The sequence below is a fragment of the Plasmodium chabaudi genome (assembly GCF_900002335.3).
Source record: "Plasmodium chabaudi chabaudi strain AS genome assembly, chromosome: 14".
NCBI lineage: Eukaryota > Apicomplexa > Aconoidasida > Haemosporida > Plasmodiidae > Plasmodium > Plasmodium chabaudi.
Window position 1 is genome coordinate 746,886 of NC_030114.2, and position 14,866 is coordinate 761,751.

Here is a 14,866-nt window from a genome sequence, read left to right on the forward strand (position 1 = left end):
CCGAATTTATAGTTCTGGTTTTTTTATATTCCTAATTATTTTCCTCTCTTTATATTTTATAAGAACAAAAAATAATACAAGTGATTGTATATGAGCAAAATGATAATATCAATCTTGCCCTTTTAATAAACTTATAGTTAAATTAATACAAATTGAAATAATATACTTAATAAGTATTTTTGTGTTTTATTTATATAGACACAAAAAAATTAAAAATAATAAAATTATAACATATTTCAAGAAAACAAAGAAAAAAATATTACAATAGTGCAAAGGCCTATGATTCCATGTTATTATCCCCTTTTAATTGACTTTCATGAATAATCGAAACAGTTAATCCATTTTTCTGAAGTTCTGTAAAATTAAAAATTGAAAGGACAATGATATTTAGACATCCATTAATGATTATATATACGTCTTATTATGCCAATAATAGTGTATTTTTAGAAGACTATACATAAATGTGAATAAAGCTTACCTTCACAGTACATTTCTGCTTTCGCTTTCCATGTGGATAGAATGAGAGCCTGACCTGTGCTATGAGCTTCAACAGTGATTGTATGGGCCTTGGCTTTACTTATATATCCAATTACCTTTACAATTACATCGGTTACATATGTGAAACTACAAGGAATAGAAATGCATGAAGAAAAATGTATTAGCACATACTTACACACATATATAAATATTTTATATTAATGTTTTTCCTTTTTGATATCTCATAATCATACTTGTGAATATCATCATTATATAGGATAACCTTCCATGCATATGCTTCTTTCTCTCTCTTTAGTTTCTCTTCATCTTCATACTCTCTTTTATTCTCTTTTTTGATGTCCTTTACCACATTTCTATTAAAATTGTTCATATATAAATATATGTATGAGCAGATTGGTAAAATCGGGGTATTAAATAAGAAGTGTATAATAAAATCATCATAAATTTTTCAACATATAAAATATAAATATATTAACCTGAGTTTTTTAATGTTTTCGAGATTTGCATCCCCAGTTGCATATGTAACATTTTTTTTATTCTTGGACTGAAATTTAAATGTATAAGAAAAATGTTTATGAAACAACATGAAATGAATAATTCCATCAATTTTTTAAGCATACATTTATATACATATGTCTAATTCATTTGTTAAGAAATAATAAATATAACAACAATAAAAAAATCTCTAAACATAAATTTTATAAGATTTTAGGAAACCTTTAATGGGCTATTATATATATATCTATGGTTACTAATTATTTTAAATTTTTGTGAATTAATAAAATTCAAATGATTATTGAAATTTTGTTTGTTATATGTATATGTTCTCTTGAAAAAGTATATATATAATAATGCAAAAAAAAGGATGTTTAAATATTTAGTCATTTTTTCTCTATCCAAGATTTATCACATACACACATACATATTTATTTATTTCATAATATAGAATTAGCAAAACAAATGCGTAGGGGGAATGATTTATTAATTATGTGAAAACTATTCATCTTCGAATAATTCATAAAACATGCCTATCATTCGTTGTCTCACGAAAATGGAATTAATGCAAGTAGTAAATATATAACAACAAGAAATTATATCATGGGAAAATCATAATGAAAAATATTTGCCTTCTTCATACATATATGTGCATATATAATATATAAAATACAGCTTTAATTAAAAGCTTAAACAATTACCTAGTATTACATTTTTGTATCTCTATGAATATATGCATTTATCATGAAAAATCACGTATAAATCATTTAATATATTTACATCCATGGATAGTCATATTTTTTTTAGTGGAATTTCTTTTTATTTTTAAATATTTCCTCTTAAAAGCTTTTTTTACATATATACTTAGTTTAAATAAATTTATGTATGTATTTATTTTATATTGCTCTATTTTTATCGAACTTCTGTATCTTAAAATATATACATATTTTTATTTACGCAACTGGGTATACTTCAAATGTGATTTTTTGATCCCTGATAAAATACTTTTTTTTCCGGTTTACGCTATAGAAAATCAATACGTTGTATATAATTAAATCTTGAAGCAGTTCAATTATTTTAAGAACCCTTCAAACTAAATATAAATTCAATTTCCTCAAAAAATAAATATTATTAATATTGAATACCTTTTTAACTACCGTTAAAATTTTTGGAGAACTCATATAAATACGCATCAATTTGTTTATATTTACATATTTAGGGGTATGTATATAAGTAATATATATACATTCACATGTTTTATATTTATATATATTTTTAAAAGAGTATGCCAGCAAACTTAAGAAATTTTTTAATCCCATCCCCTTACATATTTCTATGTTAACAATTAAGTCGAGTAATTAATATAACAGTTTTCGAGAACAACTTTTTTTGCGATATCTATAAATTAAAACAATAAGGGGAATGTGATAGGACTAGTTTGGATGCAAACGAGAAACTCACATATATATATGCTAATATACAGTTGTAGGTAGAATGCAAATTCACTGTGGTATGTATTAATACGAAATACATTCCCCCTCTATACAGGCAAAGAAGACATTTGCACCAAAATGGAATATAAGTTAGAGTTTTTGAGTTATTTGCTTATTTTAAAAAAAAAAAATGAAAAAATAGCTAAATACGATAATCTAATTAAAATATGTATTAATATATTCGAAAAAAGTGTAATAGATGGAAATGATTTGATATATTTATTTGAAAAAAATATTTTAGATATCAATCCTTCTATTCGTTCTATGTGCTGGAAATTAGCATTAAATCATCTTAGTTTAAATACAAAAACATGGAATCAAGAGCTTATTGAAAAAAGAAAATTGTATGAATATTATATAAAGTATTTTGTTACCGACCCGCAAAAAAATAAAAATAAAAATAAAAATTTTAATACTAATAAAAGCATAGAAAAAGTAGACACCGTTTGTAATGATGATAACGAATCTAATGATGACTTTTTGGATTCTGAATTGTTTAGTCAAATTAATAAAGATACATTTAGAACTAGGCCCGAATTATCGTTTTTCAGCTTAAATCCACAGCATACAATTAATAATAATATCAATATTCTCAATAGCTTAATTAACATTGAAGACTATGAGGATGAAAACGAAGAAGTACCATTATTAGTAAACATATCAAATGATGGTGTAGATAAACCTGTGTGTGGTGATAATAATATAACGTTAGAGTCAAAGGATAAAATATATACCGACGCATCTAAAGAAAATCTCCAAAATATCAATTACTGTTTAGAAAACAAAGAAAACAACAATTTGGGCAATATAAACGATTATAGCACTGAAAATGAGAAAAAAAATAATATGAAGGAAATAAAAGAACAAAATTCAAATGGATATCCCAATGTTTGTGATATTGTTAATCCTAAAAAGCACTATGATCGATTATGCAGGATATTATATATATATGCTAAGCTTCACCCTTATGTTAAATATGTTCAAGGCATGAATGAAATATTAGCGCCTTTATATTATACAATATTTAATGATCCTTTATGTAATTGCTTATTACAAGGTGAAGCCGATATATTTTTCTGCTTTATTGAATTAATGCATAGACAAAAAGATGTTTTCTGTGAAGGGCTAGATAATACAGACAATGGGATAAATGGAAAACTAAAAAAATTTTCTCTTTTATTAAAATTTAAAGAATATGAATTATGGGAAAAATTATATACACTTAAAATAGAAACACAATATTATGCTTTCAAATGGATACTATTATTACTTACTCAAGAATTTGATATAGCAGATACTATTGTATTATATGATCAATTTATTATAAATAATAATGAACATTTTATTTTATATATATGTTTAGTTATTTGTATGAAATTAAAAAATACATTATTATGTGGTAATTTTACTGTTAACTTAAAGCTACTGCAAAATATACCACCTTTTGATCCGTATGATTTAATTTGTGAAGCTAAAAAAATTATGAAAAATGATTATAAAAATAAACAATTTATTACGGATATTTATGACAGCTATATTTGTGAAAAGAAAAAAACGAAACCTTTAGATTCTATAGAAAGTAGTAATACATATGAATACAAAACAACTATTTAAAATTTATTCAAGACTGACAAAGGTTATAACAATGACAATACATAGACATAGAGAAATTTGCCTACTAATTTGTAAAAATCTCAAAACATATAACTGAAAATTATGTTTTTTCAAAATTATAATATTTTTTTAAATTTTGAGGTTTTACTTAATTTGATTGAATATTATTGAGTTAGATACATAAAAAAATCATATTATTGTAAAATTATTAATAAATAATGTATTAAAACTCATATTATATATGCATATATGCATTCCACTAGGCATTATATTTTGAAATGCAAATTAAATAAGAAACGAGTTTATGGATCACTTTTATTTGATTTTTTATGTCTTGCTTATTTTATTATTCATATATTTTATTATTTTTTTGTTAACCATTTGATGCAGACATGTATATAATCGCACATTGCAATGCATATCCTAATATATTATACACATCTGTTTATTTTATATACATTTTTTTGTTTTCTTCCAATTTGACGAATTTATGTGACGAATATTTTTTCATTTTATTTCCTTATATATATATATATATATAAATGCAATACCCATTTAATTACTAACCCATTATTTTAATACATACTTGTTTATTCTATTACCATAAAAAGAGGGTTATATAATTTGTGCTACATATTTATTTTCTTAAAGTTATAATTTTTACAAAAAAACAATGAGTATCATTGTGATTCAAAGCATTGAGATAAAATTTGGTCAAGTTTTTTTTCTATTTTATTTACACATTTTATATTTTCACTTGTTATGACACACCGATTTGCGTAATTATATCTCTTAATTATTGTATAGTCATTAATACATTTATTTTTATCATTTTGTTCAATTTTTACATTTTCATTTTCTAAAATGGAATGTATTTCGCATAATTCATCATAAAAATTTTTATTCAAAATGAAATATTTATCGACATTTCGAATAAAATTATTTAACTGTTTTTCTATATGTAAATTAATAGGAACATATAAATTTTTTAATTGAAACTTAGCTGATAATATCCAATGATCACTTAGTTCTTTATTTTTTTTTTGTGTTAGTATATCTACACCATAATTATAAACATGCTGTAGTTTGATCATAATTCCATTGGGGTCAATTAGTTGGTTAAAGTTATTTAAATTATATTTATTTAATGATTTTTTTAGAATACTAAATTTGTCTATTAATATATCTATCGGGTTATATAAATAAATTAAATCTACTATGTCTTCTGGGGATATAAAAAAGGAATCTACTAAAAAAATGTTATCAGTTTTACCAAAACAATAATTTAAACCATTGACTAATGTATTTTTCCGATCTACAACATCATATGTTTTTTGAATTTTATAATTAATATTTTTATAAAAAAATAAATCTTTCATATTTCCATGATTATTCAAACTAATCAAATTTTTATACAAGTCTTCATTTTCATTTGCATCTATATTAAAACTTCCAATAACAAACATGCAACTATTTTTAAAAGTCATAGTAGAAAAAGACGGTTTTACATTTTGTTTACAATTTTCTTTATCTTCGGAAAATTCAAGTGCTTCTCTTTTTTCTTTTTCTTTATAGCTGCTCCCATTATATGTATCAGAATTAGGGTCAATTGTATGATTTAATTGTTTATTTATATAATTATTTTTATGCTTATTTATTTTTGCTATTACTTCGCTCTGATTATTACCAAGACATACTTCATTCTTTTTCTTTAAATATTTTTTATTTTTATAAAATAATTGAAATATATATATTTTCCATAATGTTTTTTTAATACATATAACTAAATCGTCTAAGTTACTCATTTTATTTTGAGAACTATATAGATCAAATTCACAATGAAAAAAATATAAATTATATTTTTTTTTATAAATTAATTTCAATATTTTTATAACTTTTCTTTTCAGAAATATATCTGAAGACAAAAACATATAATCATAATAAGATAAATGAAAACGTTTTTTATTCCAACAAATATATAAACCACCATTATCACTTAAATAATTATATATGCTACATATTACTTCATTTATAAAACTAGTAGATGATGGCACATTGTCTAATAATATAGTATGTGTATCTTTTAATATATCATATAATATTTTTTGATATTTCCCATAAACTGATCTTAAAAATATTAAATCAAATTGGCAGCATAAAATTCCTATCTTTTGGCATCTATTTTTATTATTTCTACAAGTTTCATAAATCCCAAATAGGTGAGGATTATATCTATAAATATCATTATAAAGATATGCATTCAGAGAAAATATACTTAGACATTTGGAATATATATTATTAGCATTTATTTTTTCTTTTTCTTCATTCACGCTATAATGAGGGTTTGCATTATTTGATTTCCCTTTTTTGCTTTGTAAACTTGAAGAAGAACAACTATTGTTCCTTGAGCTATTGGTTTTGCTATTATTATCATTGTTATGGCTTCTTATTTTTCGATCCTTATCATCAGAATGTGTAGGACAACTAATTTTTTCATTTGAGTAGGATTCATTAGAATCTGTATTACTGTTTATCGAAAGGTGGTCTATTTCACTATATGTGCTGCTACTATCACTTGAAATATCTGAACTCGATGAAATAAAATCAGAAGAGTTTTCTGACCCAATCGAAAAATTGGAGCTCTTCCCAGTTTCATGATATTCTGATTCTTTCAAACTTTCTGTATGTTTTGCACTTTCATGGTATTTGCCTTTTCCTGATTGAGTGCTCGATTTTATATTTTTCAATTTCTCTCCCTTAAACAAATTATCACAATTATCATTTATTTTTTTAAGCATTGGCTTTATATCATTGTTCCTTTTTTTATTAGTTGTAGTGCCATTATCTAAGACACCTTTGCTTTTATCGCTGCTATATGTGCACTTTTTCTTGTTTTTTTTTTTATATTTCGTTTCTTTTTTCATTATGCATATCCATATATTTAATGAGCACCTTATATTTTTGATATAAAATAGTTATATTTAAATTATGAATATTCCTTTTTATAATTTTTTTTAAAATAAATTCTTTGCATTTTTATTATTAAATCATTTCAGACATATTCAATGGTGCTCATGATAAAAATACTATATAATTATCTTTAATCAAAAGTTATTAACTTCGTTAAAAAACGAAAAAAAAGTTTTTAAATACAAATAAATGAAATAAACATATATTAATTTATGCATATAAATAGTGACCATTACATAAGGCCACAACATTATCAAATTATACTCATCACATGATTTCGAGTTGTTCTTAATATAAATTAAAAGTTACGAATTTAGTTATTCTTTATGAAAAAATAATACATAAAATAAATTTGCATGCATGAAGATTTAAAATTGGAAATGTGACTTTTTCGGACACACATATATATTTATATGCGAATTGTTTTCCCGACATTTAGCTGTTTATATGTTTTGCCCATATTTGAATACATAATCAAATTATGGCACCTATGTGCCTATGCCATAATCAACCAAATCACATTTGTTTTTCCTTATTTTACAAAAATCTACAAGCATGTATTATATTTTGGTAAATCTTAAAATTTGTTGAAAAAAATATTTTTATATAGTTCTCGTTAATTTTATAATTTACTGTAGGTATATCATTATTTCATATTTTGATAAATTAGGCTTGTAGAATTGCCAATTTTATGTCTATAATTTTGTTATAAAAACTGGAATATTTTTATCATATCAGATTATTAACACTTCATTATATTTTTCCTTTGAGTAAAAAACTTAATAATATCTAGACAATTTGTTCTCTAATTAGACATGTGCACAAATCGATCTGGTTCAATTCCACAATTCCCTTTGTTGGTAATAAAAGAAAAACTTCTAAATGGGTCTAGTAAAAAAAATATTTTTCCAATCACCAAATTTATATTTACACACCCATAATTTCTACTATCAAAAGAATCCTGTTTATTATCTCCCTCTATCCATATATGATTTTTTGGAACTTCAACAAATGAATTAAAATCATTTACATATAATTTATCATTCTCTATTCCAATAATTCTCTTACACACTCTTTTATTACTATTAACTGGTGATATTAATAATACAACATCACCTCTTTTATAGACATTTTGATTTGATTTGATCTTATTTTTTAAATTCTCAATTTTGTTTGCTATTGTATTTTTAACTTTTACAAAATTTATGTTATCAAAATTTCCATGAATAATATTATAAATTTTATATAATATATTCATATAATTATATATTGCCACATTCCGCAGTTCGTTAAAAAATCGTAAAGAACAATCACAAATATAAAATAAAATTACCCCGTCTTTATTTATTAATGGATACATACTAGAACCACTAGTAAGCGTCATGTCAAAAACATAATTATTTATCCCATAAATAAACAGCAAACTTAATATTACATTTTTTATAAAATTTAATGAATGATAAATTTCAGCAAAGTTAAAATATCTCTCAATTCTATTTTTAGTTATATTTGTATTATATCCTTCTGGTCTTTTTGTTAATCCATATTTCTTTAATAAATATGTTCTATAACATGAATATGGCATATTAATAATACCTTTGGGGAAATTGTTTATTTTTTTTAAATTCACATTTTTCCGGAATGCATATGCATTATTAATTTTAGCTGAGTATTTATGCGTCCCATTTTTTGCATTATAACTAACGAATTTCAGATTAATCTTACTATAGAAAAAACTATCATTTTTAAAACATTTTGACGAGTATATATTTCTCGTATAATGATAAAATCTATTCATATTATAATCATCGATACGCCCATTAAAATATGAAGAGCCTATATTATGTGCATATATTCTTATAGAATTTAATGTGCAAATATATCTGTGTATATGTCCATACTCATTTCCAGCTAATTGTACCCTTGTGTTTGTCGGCAATCTTATAATGGTTCATACATATCTACATTCCCTTTTTAATTAAAAAGCATGCCTAAAAACAAATAACCTGATCTTGTATTTAACATTTATATTTTCCATAACAATATTAAAATATTAATTATAGTTTCTATACTCCTTATAAATATGCATTATCTAATTTGCCATATTCCCATTTGCAACTCATTAATCAGTTTTCATGTATAATTTTATCTGATAAAAATGATAGCTCTCATAAATGATCATGGAAATAAAATTACTAATATATTATATAATAAGAAAAATAATATAAATAATAAATCAGTCCATATTCTTTTTAATGACTTTAAAAAAGTTATTATCAGTGCGTTTATTCCTTTTTATTTATTATGAAGTTTATGTACATTTATATGCTTGCTATATGCAGTACGATCTTTCGCTTTGGCAATTTTTTTTGAGAAAAAGAAAATAAAAAATTTTTGGTCGTTCATCATTTTTATGTTGTATTATATATACATCAATTTTATTATATTATGCATTATATATATAAATTTTTGGATAATTATCGCTCCAATGGATATGCTATGTTTTTAATTGTATTTTTTTTAAAAAAATAATTGTTTTTTTTTGTATTATATATATTTCGTACACATAAAGTAAAATGTTTGCTCGTTTGAATCAAATTTAATTAAAAATATTATATAAATATCAGAAAATAACGTTTTCCTTTTTTTCGTGGGATGGAAAAGAAACATAGGAAGCACGCCTATTCTAAAAGAGATGTTAAATTTAAAAACATAATAAAATATACAAAAAATATATATCAATGTCTGAAAGATAAAGAATGTATATCTATATATATGTCCATATTTTTGAATGTTTTTTGTAAAATAATCTATATATGCATTTTTCGTATGCAAATTTTCCCTTCATACTTATCATACATATGCATCTTTACAATTTTTGACACGAATGTATACTACTCATAATTTATTTAAAAGGAGAACGATTAAATATATTAAATTTTAAATACATCAGATATGCTCATATATATATCATCTTTATATGCATATACATATTTATCTGTCTACTCATTTAAATCATTTTCATATTTTCAATTCTTCATTATATAGAAAATAACCGAAATAGAGAAGAAATGTGAAGAAAGTTTGAATGAAATACTTAGGTCGGCAAATGAAGTTAGCGAAATTTCTAAAAAAGCAGAGCTAGAATTGGAACAACAAACGGGTATTATTTTAGATATATATATGTTAATGGTCAACTGCCATACCAACACATACTACATACTATTTTTTTTAAATTAAAAAAAAAATTAGTAATCAAAATAAATGCATTTATATATTTTTTTATTATACAGAACAAATAAAACATATAAATAAAGAAACAGATAACATTCAAGAAAGACTAAAACAAAGTCAATATCATTTAGAAGGAATAAAGTATTGGTGGAAAAATATAAATTCGTTCCTAGGATTTCAAACTACTGATGAAAATGAAAATATCAAAATAGATAGTCCAATAAATAATCACATCGAAAAAAAAAATAATAATCATTATAAAAATAATCATGGGAAAACTCTTAATCGAACATATGCAGATCTATTGGATGGAAAAAACATGGCACAAAGTATATGATAAATTCCGCTTTTTAATCATTATTATTTTATGTTTCATTCGATAATATTTATTTGTTTGCATACCCCTAAAATTTCCAATACCTAATATTATTACTATATTTCTTTTTATTAAGGAAAAGGAACATTTGATGATAAATATGAACGTGATTTAAATATGTTGTCTTCTATGGTAAGAAGTTTTCTATCTTTAATTTTTATTTACTCATCAATACAAATATATATATGCATAATCGTGTGCTATTTATTTATACAGTTGGATGAACTTCACACTAGAGCATTAGTTATGGGGAATACAATAAATGAGCAAAATAAAATGGTAAGTAGACAAACCTCTCCACATATTATAATTTTTTATTATTTCGATATGTAATTAGTGTATATTGTTTACAATATTCCTTAAAATAAAGAAAAATTTGTAATTTTGGAAAATTATTTTAATATAACTTTTCACCCAAATTATCTACGTTATATATAAATCCTTTAAGTTGACAGAATTTTGTATACAAATTTTTTTATATATTACACTTTCCTTTTTTCGTTTTTAAAATTACAGCTAAATAATGTAAATGAAAAAATGGAAAATAACATCGAGAAAATTCAGGATCAGCAAAAATTGATGAAAGAAATAATGAAAAGATAAACTTTTCTGGACACTTATGCAACACATATAAATATACATATATGTATATTATCTCAAGAAGAAAAACATGCAGGTTTAAACCTAACTTCTCTAGGACATATATAAATATGTATATATACTTTTCTTTTTTTTTTTATAAATAATATTCATTTTTTGTATTCGTTGCTTATCTTGATGTAATGAAATAATTTATGAAAAAAATACTGTAATGCTATAATATGCGCATATTTTTTATGTGTATTGTTTTTGAATTTTGAAGTATTTTAAATAATTTTTGTTCCAAGCATTTTGGTGTACAAAAATGAACAAACTGTTGAATACTGATTGTGTGCAGTTTTTGTTTTAAATTAAATAAATAAACATTCAAATAACAATAATAATATTGATTCTGTCGCATTTCCCTTCTCGTCCCTCAAAAAAATTCAGAATATTTTTTGTCAATGCAAACTATAAATTTTTAAAAGGGAAAAACTATAGGGATTGCTACAATGTAAATATATAATAATTACTAGTATATGTAATATTTTAGTATATTTATTTATGTATACCATATTAAATGATTAAGGCAATATTATTAGAAATTTGTATGTACATGTAAAATAAAATCTTGATTTAATTTAGAAAACTGAAATGATGAGCTTACGAATGCATACAAAAAATATATGCATATAATTAATATATATATATAATATTACATAACTAGTTTTTATACATAGTGGGTATTTATGTTATATATATATTTTACATATATTATCAATGGGCTATTTTTATATATATTACATTTATATTTTCGTTAATTGAATTTTATATGAAAATTATGTTAAAAATAACCCTTAGGTAATTATAAGAAGGGGAAAATTATTAATATTTTAAAAAGGGAAACTAAATGTATATATATTTCATATGATGTTAATGAATAAATATCAGGGCATCGTATTTATTTGTGTATTCATCATTTTATAATTTGTTTATATTTGTTACATTATATTATGCAATATTTAAAAAAGCTAAGACCATATTACCTATTTAAAATATAATAAATTATTATCAAGCCTAAAAAATTACACTCAATACAAAATATTGTTTAAACCAAAAGGCTTTTATATATTTATAAGTCTTTTCATTATTTCCTTTTCTTATTAATTAATCAAATAACATATATACAACCTAGTTATATTTATACATCACATAAAAAGGTATTAAATAATGTCAATGAAAGAGGATTATTACGATTACCTTTTTAAAAGTAAGATGAACATTGGTGTAGAATCTATATATAGTGTGCACATATTGAAATATATTAAAATATATACAGATAAAAGTCGTTGCATTTCTACACATGCTATCATTTCTTTATTATCATATGCATTCGTATGAGAGAAAATGCTTATGACCATGTGTGAATTCATCAAAAAATATATATTTTATTTAATTTTCCTTTTTTTATTTAGTTGTCCTAATTGGAGATTCGGGAGTAGGAAAATCAAACCTGCTTTCCAGGTACTGCATATATGTGATAATTATTTTTATATAAAAGATGAGGCGTATATATATAAATACACGATTTTAATTTATCTAATAATGTGTAATGTGCTATATAATCTGAATCGTGATATCAAAATTACGGATTTCATAATCGAAATAATAAACAAAGAAAACAAATGCATTTATCTCTATATTCAATATTATTTAAAAAGGAATTTCGTATATTAAGAAAATATAGCCATTATAATGCATAAGTCTATTAAAGGATTTAATACTTATAGTATTTTCTTTGTTGTATACATGTGCTTGGATAATTATTTATTTTTTATCATTGTTTCTTATTACAGATTTACAAGGGATGAATTTAATTTAGAAAGTAAAAGTACGATAGGCGTAGAATTCGCTACAAAAAGTATTCAATTAAAAAATGATAAAATTATAAAAGCACAAATATGGGATACAGCAGGCCAAGAAAGATATAGAGCCATTACCTCGGCATATTATCGAGGGGCAGTAGGGGCTTTGCTAGTTTATGATATAACGAAAAAAAATACTTTTGAAAATATTGAAAAATGGTTAAAAGAATTAAGAGATAATGCCGATTCAAACATTGTTATTTTATTGGTTGGTAATAAAAGCGATTTAAAGCATTTACGTGTAATAAATGATAATGATGCAACTCAGTTTGCAAAAAAAGAAAAATTAGCTTTTATTGAAACCTCAGCTCTTGAAGCTACTAATGTGGAATTAGCATTTCACCAGTTATTAAACGGTTAGCACTCTTATATTCCATAATATAACAATTTACCACGAGTTTTATATTTTTCATATATTCTATTTTGTGATGTCTTTTTTCATGCTTATACTTCAACATATTCGAAATATACATATGCACACAAGTAAATATTAGGATAAATACATATTTATTAATTTTCTTATCAATTATTCTTGAATTTTATTTTTTTTTCAGAAATCTATAATGTCAGACAAAAAAAACAAGCCACCAAAAGTGAAGATAATGTAAACATCCAGCCACGAGGAAAAAAAATCAATGTACTAATAAAAATAAATGCAAATTTTGTGTATAATATTATAACAATATTTATAATAGAAAAGCTATTAGTATGAATGTATATCCCATGATATTATTATATATATCACATAAATGTATTTTATGTTTTTTTCTTAGGTGGACGATGATAATGATGAAAATGAAAAAAAACCCAAAACAAAATGCTGTTGATCCTTTATATATAAGTTGTATTATTTTTCATTTATTATTATTCTGTTTGTTGTGATAATTTTATTTATTATGAAACATTTTTCGTGATAGTTTTTAACTATAATATATAAAAAACATCATTATTAATTTAAATGTTTTAATATACATATATATTTTTTTAATTGTTTCATCGTCATTTCTTAAACTTTTATATAAAAATGAATAACTAAATGTAAAAAGGTAAACAATCAAAATAGTCTAATTGTAGAATGTATTCCCATGGTTAGGAATCCATATATACTTATTTAATTTGATTGCTTACTCTTTTTCTTTTTTTTTTTAATAAATACACTAATATTTATTTTTATTTTATTATATTTTTCGAAAATATCAAATTACGTATAATTTTGTATTGCCAATTATTATGGTTAATATTTTCAGAAATATACCAACTTCCGAATTGTGCATATACAATGGTGTAATTAGCCATTACTTTGAAACATTTTATGTATTTCCAATTTATATATAATTTATTATATATATTTCTTATTAAATCTTTATTATTTTAAAAAATATATGAATAATTTAATTCTATTGTGAAAAATCGGTTTACACATTTGTAATATAAAATTTTTTTATTGTAATTATTTATTCATACTAAATATGGATATGCGTGTATGCAAAATGTGCATGCATATTATTGGTATTTTTATGTCTTCATTTCCTTTTTACAATTTTTTGTATTATTATTCAATATAACTTATATAACTATTCTTGAAAAGTTGTACACTGAACAAACTGTTAAATGCAATTCATAATAAATATCCCATTTCTTAATTTATTTCATATAGTGTATTTATAATATTATAATAAATC

General features: G+C 22.7%; 6 protein-coding genes across 6 annotated transcripts; 3 read left to right on the forward strand and 3 right to left on the reverse strand.

Annotated features, from left to right (window-relative positions):
• Positions 1 to 277: 277 nt before the first annotated feature.
• On the reverse strand, positions 278 to 1,383 carry PCHAS_1420200 (ATP-dependent Clp protease adapter protein ClpS, putative; the record flags this gene model as incomplete). Its single annotated transcript, XM_016799617.1, has 5 exons — positions 278 to 354; positions 479 to 624; positions 732 to 851; positions 975 to 1,042; positions 1,216 to 1,383. 5 exons carry the CDS (start codon positions 1,381 to 1,383, stop codon positions 278 to 280), a joined length of 579 nt encoding a protein of 192 aa, XP_016654883.1.
• Positions 1,384 to 2,564: 1,181 nt separating this feature from the next.
• Positions 2,565 to 4,100, forward strand: PCHAS_1420300 (TBC domain protein, putative; the record flags this gene model as incomplete). Its single annotated transcript, XM_016799618.1, has 1 exon — positions 2,565 to 4,100. One exon carries the CDS (start codon positions 2,565 to 2,567, stop codon positions 4,098 to 4,100), a length of 1,536 nt encoding a protein of 511 aa, XP_016654884.1.
• A 680-nt stretch (positions 4,101 to 4,780) lies between these two features.
• PCHAS_1420400 (conserved protein, unknown function) lies at positions 4,781 to 7,024 on the reverse strand (the record flags this gene model as incomplete). The annotated part of the gene is made up of 1 exon (XM_733102.2): positions 4,781 to 7,024. The coding sequence occupies one exon, from the start codon at positions 7,022 to 7,024 to the stop codon at positions 4,781 to 4,783; it is 2,244 nt and encodes a 747-aa protein (XP_738195.2).
• An 851-nt stretch (positions 7,025 to 7,875) lies between these two features.
• PCHAS_1420500 (microsomal signal peptidase, putative) lies at positions 7,876 to 8,868 on the reverse strand (the record flags this gene model as incomplete). Its single annotated transcript, XM_733542.2, has 1 exon — positions 7,876 to 8,868. One exon carries the CDS (start codon positions 8,866 to 8,868, stop codon positions 7,876 to 7,878), a length of 993 nt encoding a protein of 330 aa, XP_738635.2.
• An 857-nt stretch (positions 8,869 to 9,725) lies between these two features.
• Positions 9,726 to 11,283, forward strand: PCHAS_1420600 (SNARE protein, putative; the record flags this gene model as incomplete). Its single annotated transcript, XM_016799619.1, has 6 exons — positions 9,726 to 9,767; positions 10,119 to 10,233; positions 10,364 to 10,633; positions 10,757 to 10,812; positions 10,897 to 10,959; positions 11,197 to 11,283. 6 exons carry the CDS (start codon positions 9,726 to 9,728, stop codon positions 11,281 to 11,283), a joined length of 633 nt encoding a protein of 210 aa, XP_016654885.1.
• A 1,206-nt stretch (positions 11,284 to 12,489) lies between these two features.
• Positions 12,490 to 14,011, forward strand: PCHAS_1420700 (ras-related protein Rab-11A, putative; the record flags this gene model as incomplete). The annotated part of the gene is made up of 5 exons (XM_016799620.1): positions 12,490 to 12,529; positions 12,735 to 12,783; positions 13,116 to 13,540; positions 13,739 to 13,821; positions 13,958 to 14,011. The coding sequence occupies 5 exons, from the start codon at positions 12,490 to 12,492 to the stop codon at positions 14,009 to 14,011; spliced, it is 651 nt and encodes a 216-aa protein (XP_016654886.1).
• Between the last annotated feature and the right edge of the window lie 855 nt (positions 14,012 to 14,866).